The following is a 22694-nucleotide window of genomic DNA, read 5'->3' as shown; positions in this document are numbered from 1 at the left end:
ACAGGGAGAATAGGGCTGGCAGAGTATGACGCACACAGGGAGCATAGGACAGGCAAAGTATGGCATAAACAGCAAGCATAGGGCAGGCATAGTATGGCACACACAGCGAGCATAGGGCAGGCAGAGTATGGCACAAACCTGGAGCATAGGACAGGCTGAGTATGGCACATACAGGGAGCATAGGGCAGGCAGAGTATGGCACACACATGGAACATGGGGAAGGCAGAGTATGGCACACACAAGGAGCATAGGACTGCCAGATTATAGCACACAAGTGGAGCATGGGTCAGGTAGAGTATGGCACACACACAGAGAGCATAGGTCAGGCAGAGTATGGCACAAACATGGAGCATAGGGCAGGCAGAGTATGGTACGCACGTGGAGCATGGGGCAGGTATAGTATGGCACACACAGGGAACATAGGGCAGGCAGAGTATGGCACACAAATAGGGCAGGCAGAGTATGGCACACATCTGGTCAAGGGGCATTGTGTAGCCAATAAAAATACTTGAGTTGAGTGTCTAGTCTACAGCAACTGGGCTTTCTGAGTTTTCTTGAAAATGTTTTAGCACTCAGGTTAACTTACAGTATTGGTAGGGATGGAATTTTAAACGTTTTCAGAAATACTCAGTCCAGTATCTGTACTAGATACTGTGTATCATGACTTGATCCATGAAAGCCTCCATAGACCTCCTATGTATGTATCCAGCCAGTCTCATTGTCCATTTTGGAGGCACATTAATTTGGATCTATCATTTCTATTCTTGGCATAGAGTTTGGTTTCCATGCAGTTGCTTGGAAATGCATGAAGAATACGGAGAGCTTTGCATCAATTTAGCCAACTTCAGCATCTCTTGCATCTACCTAATGTTTTGGTGCAAATACTATGTTGTGGAGCCTTTAAATTGTGTTTATAGAACAGCAATTTACTCTTCCTTTTTAAAGAACTCTCGGCATAATTGTTCACAATTAGTTAGAAGTCGTATAGAATTTTGTTTCAAGCCCAAAGCCAAGTTTGTTCCTACTCTAAACATGCTATTTAGAGAAATTTGGACCTGGACCAATCTCAAGCACATCATTAGGCAGCGCTAAAATGATATTTCTTTCTTTAAAAAAAATGTAACTGCTTATGCTGCTCCAGAGCACAAACAATGGACTAAATTGGGATTACGTTGATTTGTGCTGTCTCTCTCCTAAATGCATCCTACTGACCTGCTGAATGGTTCATGCCTTGGTGGGACGGTTTCTGCATGACTCTTGGCTTTGCAATGCCTCAATGTTTTTGACCAACTTATGAAGAGCTCCTACTCACCTGGCTTCCTTCACTTTTTTGTGGGCAGCATAGCATGTGTCTTGGGCTCTCTTACATTGATTTCGGGTGACAGAATGCTGACAGAATGCTGCTAAAACTATGGCAAATGGCAACTCCTAAGCTATAAAAAAGGAAGGTTATTTAACAGAAGACAGTTATTCTACAGTCTTCCCTCTCTTTCTTCGCCCCAGATCAGCGGACCATTCCCTGCCCGGATCTTCCGTCTCAACTGATTATGGCAGCTGGCAGATGGTTTCAGAGGCAGGGAGTATTCATGACCATGGGATCCTGAGCGCCAGCACCTCTCTTCCCTTCAGCTTTCCGGATGAGCACCCTAACAATTACTTGTAAGTGGGCTCAGAAATGAGAAGCTCAAATATTTACTGTTCTTTTTCTAGTTCTGAAGTATCTAACTATCAACTAGAGCCAATCAAAATGCCTTATAATTGTTTTCTAGATATCAGATTGACAGCTAAGGCAAGTCATGCAACCTTGTATCTATGAATATGCCATTCCATAGAATCAAGTTCTTCTTGATCCCTGAACTAGATCATAGAATCCATGTATTTGGCCATAATTATTTAACTGCTCATTAATGAAGCCATTTTCCAACTGCAGAAGGATATTTTGTATGTAAATTAAGTGACCTCTCTAGAATACTGAGATTTCTTCTAATTTCTCTGTACTTGGCGGATACCTTCGTATAATCTATTGATATTCATCTCTATATCTTCTACTGGTGGTGATTGGAATTTGCTAAATCTTTCTTGTGTCATTGAATATGCTATTCCATAGAATCAATTTCTTCTGGATCCCTGAACTAGATCATAGAATCCTTGTGATTGGCCATAATTCTTTAATTACTCATTAATGAAGCCATTTTCTACCTGCAGAAGGATATTTTGTATGTAAATTAAGTGACCTCTCCAGAATACTGAGATTTCTTCTAATTTCTCTGTACTTGGTGGATACCTTCGTATAATCTATTGATATTCATCTCTATATCTTCTACTGGTGGTGACTGGAATTTGCTAAATCTTTCTTGTGTCTTTATATATGCAATTCCATAGAATCAAGTTCTTCTGGAATCCTGAACCAGATCACAGAATCCATGTGATTGGCCAATCACTCATTAATGACACCATTCTTTACCGAATAAGATTTTTTTTTCCTGAGATTATTTCTCATTCTTCTGTACTTGGTAGATACCTTTGTATAATCTATTGAAATTCATCTCTAGATCTTTTACTGGATTTATTGGAATTTGCTTAATAATCATTAAGGAAACACATTAAGTAATTAATGTCATTTAAGAGTAACTTTATCATTCAATGTTTGCCCTAATGACCAAAGCCCAATAGCTGCTACTAGTCCTTCTAGTACTAGTATGTCTCGGCCATTTAAAATCCCATCACCCTACATTTTTACTGTCACTTGGAACCGTTTGGTCTCTTTCTCAAGATCCCCTGCAAATCATAAGGTTTGCTTGTCATCATGGTTCTTTCTCACAAGACCTTGAATTGTGGATTAAGTGTAGGAATATCTTCATATTAAAGATATTATTTTTAATTTCCATATCTCTATCTTCTCTTTCCATTTCTTTTCCCCTGACATTGGATTCTGCATTACATTTCTTGTATAAGCACCGAGTTCATAGAAATACAAACTTAATTCAGTTCAGAAGAGGAATGGAAGGCACCATTGTGAATTTTGATTTCCTTTTTTTCTCTAAATCATAAAATTTAATATTGTTTTTAATGGCCAGGCCCTTTTGCTAATGACTGTGGGACCTCCTGCAGTACATAACACCAACGCACTACAGGAGATAGATCAACAGCATGTTTTTCCAGACCAAGAGAAGATAATTATAAGCTTTACTACTGACTTAGTCCCAAAATGCTCTCACAATATGGACAGATGGGGAAATGGAACAGCTGCAGCTAAAAATAAGCACCTGGCATTTGAGTGATTGTCAGCATTCGAGCAATATAAGAAAGAGCATTCGGCTAGCGAAGTCCCCCTGGACCACGGGTTCATTCTTGGTGCTCTACTTTTCCGGGCATCAGAAATGGCTGATCCTGCAGAGCAGCACAGTCAGAAACCATTAGAACGAGATTAATGTAGTGTTGTTACTTGATCTTAATTTGGTTTTGTGTCGGAAAAGAGAAGAGGTTTCTTCAAACAATATGTCCGCGTTGCTTTTGACCTTAAATAAGTGTTAGTGTAACGAGCTGGAAAAAGCCACCAGTTGCGCAATGCAAAAAACAGCACATTTGGCGTCAGATTTCATCGTTACTTCTGCCAAGTTTCTCAGTTCATGTGGCCTGATATTATGGAGTTAATTCAGTATGGCAGAGAAGAAGCGATGTGAAGAGCCACGTTGTGTCATTCCCTAAATCATAAAGGAATATTAAACATGTTTTCACATGAAGCTACAAAACTTCTATGTGATGTGGAATTCCTTCCCAGGACATTTTTAAAAAGTGACTTTCTGAAATACAATTGTGTTCAGAATAATAGCAGTCCGACATCACTAGCCCGATCAATCACTGTTTTTGGTAGAAATGATATTTCTACATGGCAAATCATTTATTAGTAGTCTAATAGAGTAATAGTAAACCAACAGACCCAACAGTCATGACATGCTGCTGATTAAGTGTCATTGAATCATTCATTGGGGCTGGTTCCAAATAATAATAACAGCTTGTTCCAAATAATAGCAGTGTAGAGTTCAATAAGTGAGGTCATTCATTCTGTGACAAAACAGGTGTCAATTCCGGCCCTTATTTAAGGAAGGAAGAAAGGAAGGAGCTGGTTATAGTGCATTTCTCTCTGACTCAAATGGCTCCTTCCAGACATTGTTCAGAAGAACAGCGTACTTTGATGAAAAAATTGATTGGAGAGGGGAAAAGAATAGCCAAAATGGCAAAGACTCCATGAAGATCAAAGAAGGTGTAAAGTTACCTGTGATACTATTACAATTAGAAGGCGTCTATGTGAAGCCAAGCTATCGGCAAGAAGCCCCCGCAAAGTGCCATTGTTGAAGAGCTTACAATTTGCACATTGACTGGCGTAAAGAGAAATGATGCAACATGTTGTGGATTGATGAAAGCAAGATTGTTCTTTTTGGGTCAAGGGGCCGTAGACAGCTTGTCAGACGACCCTCAAACTTTGAATTCAAGTCACAGTACAGAGTGAAGGCCATGAAGCCGGTGCCGCAAGCATCATGATATGGGGATGTTTCTCATTGTATTTATCACATACCAGGGATCATAGATCAGTTTCAATACATGAAAATACTTGAAGAGGTCATGTTGCCTTATGCTGAAGAGGAAATGCCCTTGAAATGGGGGTTTCAACAAGACAGCGACCCCAAACACGCCAGTAAATCAGCAACATCTTGGCTCCAGACCAACTATATTGATTTTATGGAGTGACCAGCCCAATCCCCAGACCTTAATCAAATGGAAAACTTGTGGAGTGACATCAAAAATGCTGTTTGTGAGGCAAAACCAAGAAATGCAGAAGAATTATGGAATGTAACAGGTTGTTGGAAGTTGGTGGACTCCATGTAACACAGATGTGCAGCAGTTCTCAGAAACACTGATTATACAACTCAATATTAGTTCAGTCATTCAAAGGAAAGCAAAATCTTAAAACATTTTTCAGTTTATAAGTGAATGTTTCAGTTTGTAAAGAAGAATGCAGACCGACACGGCTATTTCTTGGAACAGCCTAATATTCCCTTTTCTTTACTTTCTGTAAAGGAACAACACAAATTTGATCAATTTTTCTTCATGTTTTGATTTGAAACAGAATGTGCTGTGTTCCCAATGCATTTGTGTGTATGGAAATAAAAGGATTTTGAGCTTTATTCACTTTTTTTTTTAAACACACTGCTAATATTCTGAAAACTGTATTTTGCAGTGTTTTTGGCTTATATTTTGTGTACCAACCAGCGATGATGTGCTGTTTTCTATGATCTTTTATAGCAACAGGCACATTAAGGTACAATTAGTGATGTACTGAATCCAGGATTCTGTGCGGGATTTGGTCAGCATGTTTTAGCCGTATCCAACAAGTGCCTGGCCAAACACAGTCCAATTGATTTACCATGTGACTTTTTGTCACACTAACAAAGATTTTGAAATATTTTTACTGTCTGCCTTGCTCTATGGTTCAAATTTGGTTTGGGATCTGGACAAAGCTTTCAAGAAGTATTCTTTGTTTGGACGAATCATGAAGTAGTATATTCAGTGAATCCCTGGATACAATACATGGCAAAAACTATCTGGACCCCTGACTGCCCAAAATATTCCAAAATGAAGAGTTAAATATGAAGCATCTCCTCCCTTTGCTGCTATAACATGCTCTACTCCTCTGGGAAGATTCCCACTACATGTTGGAACAGTGTTGGTGGGATTTGCTTCTATTCAACCATTAGTGAAGTTGGGAAGTGGTGTTGTTGATCATACTCAGCAGTTGGTATTCCAGGTTATCCCACGGATGTTCAGTTGGGTTGAAATCAGGTTTCTGTGCAGACCAGTCAAGTTCTTCCATCTCTCAAACCAGTTCTGTTTGGACCTCACTTTGTCCATGGGATATTGTGCTGAAGCAATAAACTGTACACTGTATTGTTGAGGTTTGTCTTCAATTGAACCCAAACCATAAAAATCAGCCCAGACCATTATTTGTCTTCCACCAAACTGTACCTTGAGCATTATGTATTCAGGTGGATCGTGTCCTTTTGGCTTCTGCCAAACCTAGACTTTTCCATCAGGCTGCCAGATGGGAACCACCATTTATCGCCCCAGAGGAAGAGTTTCCATACCACCTGAGCTCATTGGCAGTGACTTTTATACTTCAGCCATTACTTGGCATTTCATACAGTGGCATCTAAAGGCCAGACAGACTTAACAGTTGTGTTTTATGAGTAAAGCAAGGCATCACAGTGCTTTGAAATAACTGTCCACCAAAATCAGCTTCTATTAATACCGTTAACAATCGCCTTTCAAAGCAGATTGTGCCACTTTTGTACCGCTGTTATACTGATGAAACAAAATACATGCAATAGGTGAAACCCATTTTTGTCATTGGCCAATGTAGGCACAAAAGGGTAAACTGCCCTTTAAAAATACATTTTTTCCCTCTCCAACCAAGAACACAGTGATCTTAAGATGTAATTTGATTTAACTCAAGTATCTGATGTTCCAGCCTTTCTCTCTGTTCCTGCTGTGATGTTTCCCCTGAGTAATCATTTTTATCATGTATAATTGGTGTGACCATTGGTTGTTGCTAGGGCAAATTCTGTGGGTTTTTTTGTTTTTTTTTGCTACCTGATTAAAAGGAACAAAGTGACAGTGCTGAGGAATACTGATGATTTCAAAGCATTCAGTACAGACCAAGCAAAGACAGCTCAAAATTATAATAAATTATAATGAAAAATGACCTCATAGGTGTAAATTATTGCTTGGAGTAGGAGAGTCCAACCCACCACTGATATACTACTGGATATTATCACTGTATTGTACTCACAGATACTGGCATTCCCTGATGTATCTCCAAATGTATCCAAGGGAATATACCCTTCAATGTCCATATGATGATGAATTATTTCACTGTTTTAAAAGGATGGTCAGAACATTGGCCTGCAGGGATGTTCCTGCTGATTTGTGTTTAATACAGAGTAATAATACATTTACTGGAAAAGATGTCCGATATCTCTTTCTACAGGCCATGAAAAAAAGTGTGATTGTTGTGCCATAAACATGGGAATGCCTATAGTTGTCCATTTTTATGGTATGCCTATGTACATCTTGTGAGCAACCCGAGGGGGCTGTTTCTCCTGGTCTGTACTTGAATGGGACCTGTTATCCAGAATGCCTGGGACCTGAGGGTTTCTGTCTTACGGATCATTCCATAATTTGGATCTTCATACCTTACTAGAAAAACATATAAACATTAATTAAACCCAATAGGTTGGTTTTGCTTCCAATAAGGATTAATTATATATTTGTTGGGATCAAGTACAAGCTACTGTTTTATTATTACAGAGAAAATGGAAATCATCTTTAAAATTTTGGATTATTTGGATAAAAAGGAGTCTATAGGAGACAGCCTTTCTTTAATTTGATGCTTCTGGATAAAGTGGTTGCCGGAAAACAGATCCCATACCTGTACTTATTACCCAGTGCACTGCCTGCTCACACTCACCAGTTTGTTCGCCAATCCCTCTTGCTGCTTGGTCTAGACAGACCCCTGGTGCTCACTTTCCCGGCCACTTCCCTCATGCTAATTCCCTGCTGATCACCCCCACCCCAATATTGTGCCTTATCCTAGTTCCAGCCCTAATGGGTGACCTAAAACCAAGACATCTGCTGGTTTATTTGTGAGTCTGGCAGTTTTAGAGTGAAAGATCAAACCACACAACTAGGTCAGGCGGGTGACATGCCACGCCTAAGACATCAGGTCAACAATCTAAAGGTGGCCATACACGGGCAGATTAAGGCTGCCGATATTGATCCTTTAGACCGATTCAGCATTTTATCTGCCCATGTGTGGGGGCACCCGATGGGTCCTCCTGATCGATATCAGGCCAAAAATTGGGCAGATATTGATCGGTCAAGATTTTTTTGTACGATCCTGGGACACATTGGCTAGTTGATGTGGTCCTGCGACCCTATGGCGGCCATTCCCAGCGTTGTAATCCAATTCGGCCCTCAGGGCCGAACGTTCGGATTCACCCGTTATCACCCAGCTGTTAGTTGGAATATCGGGTTAAGATCCTCTCATTTGGCGACCTCCCCAAACGAACGTATCTAATAGTATATGGCCACCTTCAGCCTTTCCCTCAGTAACACGAGGTAACCATGTCTATTTTTATCAAGTGTAACAACGGGTGGTACTACCTGAATGGTATCTGAATGTTTCTTCAGCTTTGTGGGTGTACAGAAGGAGGGACCCTCGAGGTTTTTTTGTTTTCTTCTTTTTCTTGTGGTTTGTCCATTGACCCACAGCAACCAATCAGCACTTAGCTTTCACAGGTGTACGGCAGTTAGAATAATGAAAGCAAGCATCTGATTGGTTGGTAAGGGTTACAGGGTAGGGAACCCATACAGTGTTGTACAAAAAAATTGCATATTGCTGAATTAAGTCTATATTGTACTCACCAGCACTTATTTATAGTTATATCATATATGATTTACATTAACAGATACATCTAATTAGTTCACTTTCATCATGGTGGCTTAGCTGTGATTTGTTTAGTTCCTCATTAATTTTGCAAAGACCCTGTATATTTTTGTTCCGTGCATTTGCTACATATATGCTCACTTCACATATAATTACTAACAATCTTTCCTTCTTGCAGACTTCCAACCATCACTGAGCGGGAGTCTCGATTAGAGGCCGTGCAATCCACCTTCCTCGCGGCCTACAATACCACTATCGGCTTGAAGTCTGTATCTCCAAGCCCTTCTGGAGCAATTGGTGGCCTTCTGGAGCAGTTTGCACGAGGCGTAGGACTGAGAGGCGCCAGCACTATCGTTTGAAAAGCCACTGGATTAACAGGGAATCTACAAGCCATGCTAAAAGACTCGCCTGGGCCGTTCAGAAGCCATAAATCTCAGTTTGAGGTTCTGTCTACCTGGAGATTTCCACATTTATCTGGGTTCTTATTTTTCCGAAGGTGCTCTGACATTGGGAAATGGGTGGGCAAATGGTTATAGAGGGTGCACATATTACAAGTAAGGAACAACATTGACATTACAATATCTCTAAGGGCTGTAACAATATGGTTCTCAATGTAAATCAACCCAGGACCTTCATCAACAACTAATACTTAGATCAAGAGAAAAGGGAAGGCCTCCTATAGTAATGTTATAGTTTGTTATTGTGTGTTACACATCTTGGCTCACCCATTTGTAGACATCGGTCTTCCCCTCAGATATATGGATGGAGTTTAGAATGTGGATGAATGATGGGATGATTGAAGTGCCATCTTGATGTCAAAGCTCTTCCCATCTCCAGCAAAGCTCTGAAACCAAGTATAAGCCCTCCATATGTTGTAAAACTGCAGCCCCTTCAGGCAGGGGAGTGCTAGCAGTTGCAGCTCCACAACAGATGGAGTGCTGTAACTTTCCTATCCGTGGGGTTTTTTAACTTTCTTAATGGAGGTTGGTGAGGACCTCAACCATTTCTAATACAATACTTTGCTTCATTGCTTTGCTTGGGAAAAAAACTAAGGCACACAGTCATGGCATAGTAGGCCTCTTGCTTCCACCACCTGTGTGATACCAAAGACCCAGTTGTCTTCTCTGGAATGCAATTGATGCTGCGACACTGCTGCATTTTCCATGTTCCTTTCCTTTATGTCCTGGTGATCTTCCCAACAGTAACACAATTTCTGTCTAATCAACTTCTGTCCTGCTTGTTGTGTGAAATAACTTGGAGAACTCCTTACAAGCTTTCTATAAGGACAGTCAATCAATATACTATTATGATACTACTGCAGCCGTAGCAATCTAAATATATTCGTTTTATATTTCCCCTTTTGTATTGATTGCTGCTAAGCCATAGTCCAGTAAGACCGCATTTAGGTGAAGACCTGTACAACCAACCAAGTTGGGGTGGATATGGGGTAGGGGTGGATATAGTTATTGATATACTTTCCTTAAATGATTTTTATTGAACAGAGAGCTATACCAAGCTGATGATTAAAGTGATCAACCCCAGAGAACACCAGAAATAATAAATAAAATTATAACCATTATCACTTTTTCAGCTGCTGCTGAAGTTCAGTGCCAGGCGGCATCCGGCCAGCTGTAGAATGGACTGAGCAGTTGTTAAGAGTTTAAGGTGGTGTTGTGCCGAGTATATTCAGTTTGGGGTCTGTACTCTGTGCAACACTCCTCTAATTGGTCAGACCTCAAAGACCAAGTAGAGAAGGCATAAGTCTCTTCATGGCTTCAACTAAATATACCTACTTAAGCAATGAATGTAAGAAGCCTACCTGTTTCTGACACCACCACCCTACATTTCTTTTCTTCTCTCTGGTTTCTGCCAGCTTTACTACTCTGGTACTTAGTTCCTTTTCCTCCCTTCTCTCTTCCTCAATTGCTTGCTCTCTTCTTCCTTCCTCTCTTTCTCCTGCACTTGCCTGTCCTCTTTTTTTTCCTTATGTCTTCTTTACATGCCTGCCCACTTCTTCCTTTTTTCTCTTTCACATGCCTGCCCTCACCTTCCTTTCTTCTCTCTCCTTCACTTGTCTGCCCACTTCTTCCTTTCTTCTTCCTTACACATGCCTGTACTCTCCTTTCTCTCTTCTCTCTCCTTTACTTGTTTGCCCACTTTTTCTTTCCTTCTCTCTCCTTCACATGCCTGCCCTCGTCTTTCTCTCTTCTCTCTCCTTTACTTGTTTGCCCACTTTTTCTTCCCTTCTCTCTCCTTTACATGCCTGCCCTCGTCTTTGCAGCAGCTGCTGAAGATCAGCGCCAGGAGGCATCCGGCCAGCAATAGAATGGACTGAGCAGTTGTTAAGTGTGTAAGAAGCTGTTGCACCAAGTATACTGTATTTAGTTTGCCAATTGCTTTGAACAACTGTAGTTCAACAATTTGGGGACTGCATGCTGTGCAACACTCCTCTATTTTTTCAGACCTCAAAGGCTGTCTCTTCATGGCTGTGTCAAACACTTCAATTAAATAAACCTACTTAAACAATAATTGTAAGAAACCTACCTGCTTCTTACACCCACCACCCTTCTTTATTTTGTTCTGTCTGGTTTCTGCCAGCTTTATTACTCTGGTACATAGTTCTTCCCCCCACCTTCTCTCTCCTTCACATGCCAGTGCACTCAAGTATATGTCTGCCCTCTTCTTCCTCACTTCTCTTTCCTTCACTTGCCTGCTCCCTTCTTCTTCCCTTATCTCTTCTTTACATGCCAGCCATCTTCTTTTTCTCCTCGTCTCTCCTTTACATGCCTGCCCTCTTCTTCTCTTTCCTTAACATTCCCACCCTCTTCTCTTTCTTCCCTTTCCTCTCAAACCCTCTTCTCTTTCTTCCCTATTCTCTCACATGCCTACCCTCTTCTTCCTCTCTTCTCTCTCATTCACATGACTGCCCACTCTAATATTTGACTGCTCTCTGCCCTTTTCTCTCTCCTATACTTGGCTGCTTCCTTCTCATCCTTCACATTCATGCATGCCAGTATATGTTTGCCTGCTCATTTCTCTCTCTATAACATTCCTTAACAGTTGTCTGATAAGTTCTGTTGTCCATTGAAGTTCACTGCAAATGAACCAATGAGAGCAGACAGCATGGGTTTCTAGTGATGTCATTTAGAAGAGTACAATTAAGTGATGACCTTTATCAATCTGGCTGGTTACAAAACATAACGTTGTATCCTTTTCCATGTGTGGGTAGAAGATTATCCAAGAAGTGAAAGGGTCTATTCCTGGCATAATCCATTTTATACTTATTAGCTCAGAAAGTCTCGGCAGATAACGGGAGGGGAAGAGGTTGATGACCTTTTTTAAATTTCCTCCTGTCTCTGCCATGGGTCTCATTACTGTCTTCTGAAAGTCATCAGCCTCTTACTTGAAACCTGTTTGAAAGGTCACAAGACATGGAAGACATTTTCTTGTTGCTGTGTATTTATTTGCACATTAGGGAATGTTTACTACAGGCCAAACTGGGTTATAAACTTTGCTTTTTTTAACTTTCTAAAATGGAAGTGAAATTACTCTTTAACGTGTATATCAGTGACCGTTATATCAATATATAGATATTCAGTACACTTTAAAATGTCTTACCTTCTTGTTGTTAGACTAATAACAAATTCAGTATTGGGCTGGAAAGCGGAAATTTTTTTTTCTGGGGGGAAACTCAAAACACCATCGATTTACCTCTATGCAATACAGGTAGAGCAATAGTGCCTATAGTATCAATGGGGAACAATAGCATCTGGGAAGGCACTGTGGCTGTGGGATAGTAGGGAGAGATGGTGCCTATAGTAACAGTGGATAATAGTCTCTGGGAAGGGAGTGTGACTGTGGGGTAGCAGGTATAGTAGTGAGAGATGGTGCCTATAGTAACAGTGGATAATAGTCTCTGGGAAGGGAGTGTGGCTGTGGGATAGCAGGTATAGTAGGGAGAGATGGTGCCTATAGTAACAGTGGATAATAGTCTCTGGGAAGGGAGTGTGACTGTGGGGTAGCAGGTATAGTAGTGAGAGATGGTGCCTATAGTAACAGTGGATAATAGGCTCTGGGAAGGTGTGACTGTGGGATAGCAGGTATAGTAGGAGAGATGTGCCTATAGTAACAGTGGGATAATAGTCTCTGGGAAGGGAGTGTGACTGTGGGATAGCAGGTATAGTAGGGAGAGATGGTGCCTATAGTAACAGTGGATAATAGTCTCTGGGAAGGTGTGTGACTGTGGGATAGCAGTATAGTAGGGAGAGATGGTGCCTATAGTAACAGTGGATAATAGTCTCTGGGAAGGGTGTGACTGTGGGATAGCAGGTATAGTAGGGAGAGATGGTGTGTCTATAGTAACAGTGATAATAGTCTCTGGGAAGGGAGTGTGACTGTGGATAGCAGGTATAGTAGGAGAGGTGCCTATAGTAGCAGTGGATAATCTGTGTGACTGCAGGTATAGTAGGAGAGATGTGTCTATAGTAACAGTGGATAATAGTTCTGGGGAACTGTGGGATAGCAGGTATAGTAGGGAGAGATGGTGTCTATAGTAACAGTGGGATAATAGTCTCTGGGAAGGGAGTGTGACTGTGGGATAGCAGGTATAGTAGGGAGAGATGGTGCCTATCAGTAACAGTGGCATAATAGTCTCTGGGAAGGGAGTGTGACTGTGGGATAGCAGGTATAGTAGGGAGAGATGGTGTCTATAGTAACAGTGGGATAATAATCCACACAGCCGGTGGGTTCCCATATGACATGTTAGAGGTGGGTATTAGGCAAAACATCCCATTATTCTTTAATTTTCCCCATCGTCATTTGCACAGGTGAAAGCCAGAGAAACATATATATATAATATATATATATATATATACAGTATTACCTGTCTGATATAATTCCCTCTCCCTTTGATTGGCCACAGTCGAGAAACAAGACAACCGCGGCCGTCGCCATTTTTATTTGCCATCCTGTAGAATCTCATCAATATTCTCTCCTGAGCGACAGAAATGAAATGTAAATTGGAGCAGAATTCTTGTGCCGCTGGAAAGGTCACCGTTCTCTCTGTCATAACCCGATTGTTCTCCAATGGGTTCTCAATAAACGTTGCTCTTCCCTGTGCGTCGGTTGCGTTGGGGGATAAAAATCATTATCCCAGGGGACGATTGTGTTTGTGTCTGCCCTTAACGGACTGGCTACTGTCTGTATTAATCAGCTGGCCACAATATCGGCAATCAGTACTGCAGATATTATTAATATTATTATTATTATTATTATTATTAATAACATGTATTTATAGAGCGCCAACATATATTACCCCAGTGCCACTGAACCAAGGGCAGAGAGGGATTTTGGGCATTTTGACGCCATGTTTTTAGACCCTAAAAAATTAATTGGGCTTTTGAATTATTGGTCTTTTTCTTCAAGGTTTCAAATGGGGGTCACTGACCCCATCTAAGAAAAAGAATGCTCCAATGTATTGTTATTTCTGCTTTTTATTACTTATCTTTCTATTCAGTCCCTCTCCTATTCATATTCCAGTCTCTTATTCAAATCAGTGCATGGTTGCTAGGGGAATTTGGACCCAAGCAACTAGATTGCGGAAATTGCAAACTGGAGAGCTGCTGAATACATTTAAAAAAAACACAAATAATAAAAAATGAAACCCAATTGCAAATTATATTACAATCTACATCATACTAAAAGGTAATTTAAAGGTGAACAACCCCATTAAGGTTATTTGCTAATTTTCTAATGATTTTCTGGGGCTTCCAAGTGATCTGTTTTTTTAATGTATAGAGAGTCTGGCCGCAGGTCTGTGCCGTCATTAAAGATATTTCGGGGTAATCCTATAAGAAATGCTTTGCGGAGCTGTTCTAATAAGATTTGCAAATGTGATACAAGACCTTTGTTTTATTGAAAGGAACATTTCCCCTCACGTATTTTGTTGCTGGTTACTGTACAGTTTGCCTTTATGTGTTCACTTTGGAACTGAGGAAGCTCTGATTGGCTGCAGGTTGTTCTAGAATACTGACGGGCCAATTTCTCCTGTTTCGATTCGCCCAAATTTCCCGCAAAATTCACGAAACGGCGAAAAATTTATGAAATAATGCGTGAAACTCGAAAATTGGCGCCCGCCTCAATTTTGGCACCGGCATTAGAGTCAATGGGCGTCTGAATAGTGTTGACGCGCAGTGATTTTGACATAAGTGACTTTTAGGAACGCTCATCCAAAATTTTTTCAAAACGCTGGTGAATTTTCATGGGAGTTTCGCAAATTTATTCTCGCAAATTCACACCAGGCGAATTTATTCACCCATCTCTATTCTAGAACTATGCCTATTGTAATGCTCTGGCTAATGATTGGTTCCAGCCCAAGTCACATGGGCTCAGGGCAACAACCAAAAAAAAAAAGCACAACATGGTTAAACGTATTTACAATCCATTTGGGTCTAAAAGCTTCTGTCTAAAAAGGTGAATTAATCTTAAATAGAGATAAAATCACTTGAAGGGCCACACGGATCCACCTCTGGCCCGTAGTTGGACAGTCCAGACTCTATAGCAAAGGATATTTCTGGTTTAGTGACCCCTTAAAGCATGACATAGGCCCCGCAGCTCTCCATCTTGGATCTTGTTAGACCATCTTTTGTGTGTCAGTGGCACTGCACATGCTCAGTGGGCTCTGGGCTGCTTTTGAGAAGCTAAGCTTAGGGCTCGTCACTAATTATCCAGCAGAAAATGAGGTTGGTCTGTAATATAAGCTGATGCTACAGGTTTGCTGATTATTAAATTCTGATGCTAATTGCACTGGTTTCTGTGCTGCCATGTAGTAATTATCTGTATTAATTACTAATCAGCCTTATATTGTGACATTTCTATTCTATGTGTACTGTATATTGTGAGTGGGTCCCTAAGCTCAGTAAGTGACAGCAGCACAGAGCATGTGCAGTGAATCAGCAGAAAAGAAGATGGGGAGCTACTGGGGCATCTTTGGAGACACAGATCTTTACTGCTAAAGGGCTGTGGTTGCCTTGGGCTGGTACAAAAACCCAAAACATAATGTACAACATTTCTAGCTACTTCTTTAGTTAGGCTTTAGTTCTCCTTTAAGGTTCTGGGGAGCACATAGTAGAAGTGAAACCACTGACTGAATATATCGTGGACAGTTTCCCATTATAACGTGGCTGCTCCCTATTGATTTACAGAAACAGAGTGAAAGTCTAATGTTTCTTCTCCTTTTCCCCTTGAATTGTTGTTTTTTTAAATTTCCCTATAGGTTCCGGGGAACCGGCGCTGCACATGATACTGTACAGATTTTTGTGAAATTTGCTGTTTTTATTCTTTCAACCACAATTTTTTTGCATTGAGCTATTCATGATTTTATTAAAAATATTTTTTGAAATAACATTGGCGAGTTGTGATTGGTCAGGATCAGCCGTTCTCCGTCCTGCGTGTAATTGTAAGAGCAAAATAAGGGGCCGGGGGGTGGGAGGGGAGGAAATGGAAAAAGACTATATGGCACAGGTTAAATAGTGGATAACAGATAACACCATTATGTTCTACAGAGCTTATCTGTTCTCCTTTGAATGGCTGCCCCCATTGCATACCTCTCAACATTTTTGAAATAGAATGAGGGACAAAAAGATTTCCAGCACTAAGCGCGGTGACTAGGGATGGGCGAATTGTTTCGCCTTGTTTCACCGAGGAAATGGCGCCCATAGACTGTAATGGGCATCGGCGACATTTCGCTGGCGGCAAAACAAAACGGGTCAAATTCGCCCATCCCTACTCTTCACGGTTGTATAATGGCTACCGAATATAATGAGGGAACGAGCTGCAAACACTATGGGACAGATTTATCAAAGGTCGAGGTGAATTTTTGAATGAAAGAAATTCGAACTTCGAGCTATTTTTTGTGTACTTCGACTAGGGAATAGTCCAAATCCAAAAATTCGAATATTGAAATTTATCATGTACTGTCTCTTTAAAAATTCAGCTTCGACCATTCACCATCTAAAATCTGCCAAATTGCTGTTTTAGCCTATGGGGGACCTCCTACAACCTATTTGGAGACAATTAGAAAAATCTAAGTTATTTTAAGTAAAAACTTTGATTCTAATTCAATCGAATGCTTTATTCCTTCAATTCGTACGATTCAAGGGTCGAATTTCGAATAGAAAAAACTTCGAAATTCGAATTCAAAAAGACCAACCGCAATTAAGTTGAAGGTTTTTTTGGGTCAAATAGGTCTGTATTCGCCCGAATTCGAATAGTTCGAATCGAAGGAATATCACTTTCGATCTAATTTGATTCAAAGTTTTTCCCAAAATCCTTTGATTTTTCAAAGTCCACCAATTGACTAGGGCTTGGGGGCCGGGACGGGCGGGGCACACGGGGCCCAGAAAATTTTGTTGTACAGGGCCCCATGATTTCTAACAGCAGCCCTGGCTAAACCTGAGGCCAGTCCCTTGGGTTGAGAATAACCTCAGAATCAGGAGAGCACCATGAGTATAAATTAACTTTTTAAAGACATTTTATGAATGATGTAGAGCCAGAAACGTAACTAGAGGGGGGCGGGCCCTGACGCAGGACGCGCAGCAGGGCCCCCCCCTCCGTACGCCCGGAACTGGCCGGGAATAAGCGGCGCGCGAACTGCCGGGGGGCCCTGAGGGGGTGCGGGCCCTGCTCCCCCGGTATTTCCGGCCACTGTGTAGAGCCTTGTAGACACACAGTATAGAAAGGTTTGTTATCCCAAAGTACCTGGGCACATCATGCAGCCAAATGTCTCCAGGTGGTAGAGCCCAAGAACTAACAGTCTGGAGCATGATTATTTTTTAAGGGCAAGCGGCTGTACAGCAGTAATGGCAGGCATCGGCCAGATTGATGTAAACTTTAGCACCATTGGACTCTGGAGCTGTGGAAGATGCCTGAAAGCAAAATGCTGATGGTGAAGTTTGGTGCAGGAGGCAGAAATGGCCTGCAGCTCTTTTCCATGGATTGGGCAGGGCTCCAGCCTCCATGATAATGTAGATAATCCTCTTCCTGTTTTGTGACAGTTTGAGAAAGGATTTTCCCACTTCAGCACAAAGCGAGGTCCATACAGGATGGAATTGCTGATCACAACCCAACAGTGGCATAAACTGACTGTACCGACTGCCAGTCAGGCCTGATCCCCAAAATCAGTGCCCAACCTCCTAACGATATCAGACTTTAATCTGATCATTGGCCCTTGGGTCAATGATCGGATTACAATGGCAGGAATACGAGCAGAGCAAGGAGCACATCAACTAGCCAGTCCCTGATCCCACTGGAAAATTAAACTTAAACCTTAAAGGTGGCCATACACGGGCCGATAAAAGCTGCCGACAGACCGTGTCGGCAGCTTATTGGCCCGTGTATGGGGGCCCCCGACGGGCTTCCCCGATCGAGATCTGGCCGAAAGTCGGCCAGATCTCGGTCGGATGGGATTAAAAATCCTGTCGGAACGCTGCCGCATCTGTTCGTTGATGTGGCCCCGTGATCCGACCGCCCGTTTGCTAGGATCCGATCGTTGGGCCCACGATCGGATCAGCCCGATTTTGCCCACCTCAAGGTGGGCATATCGGAGGGAGATCCGCTCGTTTGGCGACATCGCCAAACGAGCGGATCTCTCCATGTATGGGGACCTTTAGCCTTTTGACATCTGGCCAATTTTCAGCTGATATTGGTTGGGTGGGAGACAAGGCGATTGATATCAGTAAAAAGTCTCAGATATCGTTCGTCTCGACGATCGGGCAAGACTGAAAACTTTGATCGGACACCTTTGAAGGTTCCCAAACATCGTAACGATAATGCTGAATTATCAGAAAGAATTCTTTTTGTTTTATCCTGCATATCTGACGATTCAGCTCTTAACGTTAGTAGAGTGGACAAAAGATCTTTCATATGACCAATGGTCGTGGGAAAGATCGTAATTGTAGCGTGTATGGCCACCTTTTAGGGCCCAAATTGGCAGATCAAATCTGCCCCTTTAGGGTCAGGGCACACAGGCAGATTCGGGGAGATTAGTTGCCAGGTGACAAATCTCCTCTTCTTCGGGGCGACTAATCTCCTCGAATTGCCTCCCCTGCCTTCTCGCTGGCTAAAATATAAATCATCGGTGGGATGGCACTCGGAGCGAATAGTTTTCCGAAGTCGTCTGACGAGGAAACTTCGGCCGACTTCAGAAAAAAAATTGATTTGACTGCCATCCCGGCGGTTCACATTTTAACCGGCGGGAAGGCAATCAAATCGATTTGTTTTCCAAAGTCGCCCGAAGTTTCCTCGTCAGGCCGGGGGGTCCCCCTCGAATCTGCCTGTGTGCCCAGAGCCTTAGTGCTACTTTTAGAGCCTTTCTGACACTTAGCATCTGCCTTGGTACAACGTGTGGTAGGTGGCAGATTTTCCAGGGAGAAAACACACTGAACAAATCCTGAAACAATAGGATTTACATAGTTTCTCTCTGGTTGGCAGGGTGAAGACTAAACTGAAGGCGCATAATGCAGCTGAATCAAAAAATCTGCCCACTCTGATCCCTGTTCTCTAATACAATGTACTGTATTCTTCTATACAATGCCATTTAGAATTCCGTCTGATCTCACAGGCTCAGGAGGACCAAGGTAGAGCTTTGATCTCCAGGCTTTGGTGCTTCTCAGAGGCAAAGACACAGATACGCATGGCTTAACTGCGCACTATAATGGGGAAAAGGTGCCTGTTCCCAGGTACTTTGGAAAATATAAACTTCTGCCCGGATTTTCCTTCGTTTTATCATTAAATCACGGACCATGAACTGGTTTTATCTCAGTACAGAAAGCGCCTGGACAGATGTACATTTGATAGGTCACTAAAGTGAGTCTGCCAAGCTATTATCAGTGAGGCTCCCCTTTTGGTTTTTATGGATCAGTATTGTCTTTTTTACTGGATATGTAGGGTTAGGCTGGGCACAATAGGATCATCTATTAACTGTCAGTAGCTGTCCTGTACCCCTAAATATGCAGTTAACCCCTTCTTAAACCCCCATACACAATCACCATGGCATGGCATGTACTGGAACAAGGTCCCCTTTTATGATTCCCAATGGCAAAGAAAGCTTTTTTTTCACTTTGTCATTTTATTCTTTTCTGAGAACTGGTTCCAGAGATAAGTTCATTTAGATGATTTGCCCCTGTTGTCTTTATAAACCCTCCAAGCCCTCACAAACATTAAAGACTTTATGTGACATTAATATGCTCCCCCCCAGGAGCAAGAGCTTACAATGGGGGTCCCTAACATTTTTATTTACCCATGAGCCACATTCAAATATGAAAAGAGTTGGGGAGCCACACAAGCATGAAAAAGTTCCTTTGGGTGCCAAATAATGGCTATTTGTAGCCCCTATATGGACTGGCAGCCTACAGGAGACTCCGTTTGGCAGTACAGCTGGTTTTTAAACAACCAAAACTTGCCTCCAAGCCTGGAATTCAAAAATAAGCACCTGCTTTAAGGCCAATGAGAGCAACATCCAAGGGGTTGGAAAGCAAAATGTTGCTCACAAGCTACTGGTTGGGGATCACTGGCTTAAAAAATAACATTCTTGAGTGAACCAGCACGGAAGAACAAGGAAAGAGCTGCTCTTGATGAGCCACACCTCTATCAAAGGTCTGGAGCACCCAAGCCTACAGCAGATGAGTACACCAGGTTGTGTGCAACCTTACTAATGGGCTGCTGAGGAGTATGAGGACCAACCTAACGGAGTGACCCATTGCTATTCTAAAGGGAACATTATTTATATTTTCACTGGATATTAGCTATCAAAGTCTAGCGATATTCACTGGTTTTACTATCACCAACTAATGTCAACATGGCTAAACTTGCTTTCCCACATGACTGGCCTGATGCATCCCAACTGGAGGGTCGGCAGTTACAGAGGACTGAATAAGAGAAAACAGTATCATTTACCACAACCACCTCTCCCTTACATCCAGGAAGACGTGGCAGAATAGAAGTGTTACGGAAAGGGGTGTGTATGTAGACACACTATAATGTTATGCTGTTCATTGATGTGTAATGCTGACAAGATCATTTTTCTTTTTGTGATATGGATTGTATAAAACCAATAAAGACTTTATTTATTTAAAAAATATAGGTTGGCAACCTGGTCTGTAATTACAGAACTCTTTGGGAGGATACATTTTATTTAACTGCCTCTTACAGGTGGTATCTAGGAAGAATGGGTTATCCATTAATCCTTTATTATTTCATACAATGTTTATACTTCCTCTACAGTTACTGTGGGGTTCATTTATGATAACTGGTGTTGGATGCAAAATGGAGCAAAAGTTGAGCAAAAATGCCTTACATTATTGGTACACCAATGTTTTTTAAGACTTGCTTTTGTAAAAGAAACACACAATATAGTATTATTGTCTAGTGGAGCCTCTTGGAACCAATAAGGTGGAAGCTCTGTACAGTTGGTTCCCATTCTACTCCCATATCTCTGGGGAGAATCCCTGGTTTGCCCGGTGGCAGGAATGTTATGTTTTGGAGATTTTGAGATACAGGGATAATACTGTACAATATGGAAAAGAACAACACAGTGCTCTGCAATGGTGTGCTCAGTGGCACAATGATAGGTGATACAGACCTTTCTGTTTCTGGGAAGGGAGTGTGACTGTGGGATAGCAGGTATAGTAGGGAGAGATGGTGCCTATAGTAACAGTGGATAATAGTCTCTGGGAAGGGAGTGTGACTGTGGGATAGCAGGTATAGTAGGGAGAGATGGTGCCTATAGTAACAGTGGATAATAGTCTCTGGGAAGGGAGTGTGACTGTGGGATAGCAGGTATAGTAGGGAGAGATGGTGCCTATAGTAACAGTGGATAATAGTCTCTGGGAAGGGAGTGTGACTGTGGGATAGCAGGTATAGTAGGGAGAGATGGTGCCTGTAGTAACAGTGGATAATAGTCTCTGGGAAGGGAGTGTGACTGTGGGATAGCAGGTATAGTAGGGAGAGATGGTGCCTATAGTAACAGTGGATAATAGTCTCTGGGAAGGGAGTGTGACTGTGGGATAGCAGGTATAGTAGGGAGAGATGGTGCCTATAGTAACAGTGGATAATAGTCTCTGGGAAGGGAGTGTGACTGTGGGATAGCAGGTTAATGAGTAGGGAGAGATGGTGCCTATAGTAACAGTGGATAATAGTCTCTGGGAGGGAGTGTGACTGTGGGATAGCAGGTATAGTAGGGAGAGATGGTGCCTGTAGTAACAGTGGATAATAGTCTCTGGGAAGGGAGTGTGACTGTGGGATAGCAGGTATAGTAGGGAGAGATGGTGCCTATAGTAACAGTGGATAATAGTCTCTGGGAAGGGAGTGTGACTGTGGGATAGCAGGTATAGTAGGGAGAGATGGTGCCTATAGTAACAGTGGATAATAGTCTCTGGGAAGGGAGTGTGACTGTGGGATAGCAGGTATAGTAGGGAGAGATGGTGCCTATAGTAACAGTGGATAATAGTCTCTGGGAAGGGAGTGTGACTGTGGGATAGCAGGTATAGTAGGGAGAGATGGTGCCTATAGTAACAGTGGGATAATAGTCAGTGGGAAGGGAGTGTGACTGTGGGATAGCAGGTATAGTAGGGAGAGATGGTGTCTATAGTAACAGTGGGATAATAGTCTCTGGGAAGGGAGTGTGGCTGTGAGATAGCAGGTATAGTAGGGAGAGATGGTGCCTATAGTAACAGTGGATAATAGTCTCTGGGAAGGGAGTGTGACTGTGGGATAGCAGGTATAGTAGGGAGAGATGGTGTCTATAGTAACAGTGGATAATAGTCTCTGGGAAGGGAGTGTGACTGTGGGATAGCAGGTATAGTAGGGAGAGATGGTGCCTATAGTAACAGTGGGATAATAGTCTCTGGGAAGGGAGTGTGACTGTGGGATAGCAGGTATAGTAGGGAGAGATGGTGTCTATAGTAACAGTGGATAATAGTCTCTGGGAAGGGAGTGTGACTGTGGGATAGCAGGTATAGTAGGGAGAGATGGTGCCTATAGTAACAGTGGATAATAGTCTCTGGGAAGGGAGTGTGACTGTGGGATAGCAGGTATAGTAGGGAGAGATGGTGCCTATAGTAACAGTGGGATAATAGTCTCTGGGAAGGGAGTGTGACTGTGGGATAGCAGGTATAGTAGGGAGAGATGGTGCCTA

The 22694-nt window shown here is 42.2% G+C and overlaps 1 protein-coding gene across 4 annotated transcripts in view; it reads left to right on the top strand.

Moving 5' to 3' along the window:
* Positions 1-11074, top strand: part of mtmr14.S (myotubularin related protein 14 S homeolog) — an 81499-nt gene extending 70425 nt beyond the window's left edge. For 2 of the 4 annotated variants that reach the window (XM_018259765.2, XM_018259766.2), the window contains exons 18-19: positions 1504-1659; positions 8682-11074. In XM_018259765.2, the coding sequence (XP_018115254.1) occupies positions 1504-1659; positions 8682-8862 (337 nt within the window). In that variant the 3' untranslated portion in view covers positions 8863-11074. 4 annotated transcript variants of the gene reach the window in all.
* Positions 11075-22694: the final 11620 nt, after the last annotated feature.

Source organism: Xenopus laevis, chromosome 4S (assembly GCF_017654675.1).
Source record: "Xenopus laevis strain J_2021 chromosome 4S, Xenopus_laevis_v10.1, whole genome shotgun sequence".
NCBI classification, from domain to species: Eukaryota; Metazoa; Chordata; class Amphibia; order Anura; family Pipidae; genus Xenopus; species Xenopus laevis.
This window is presented reverse-complemented; position numbering and strand designations above follow the sequence as displayed.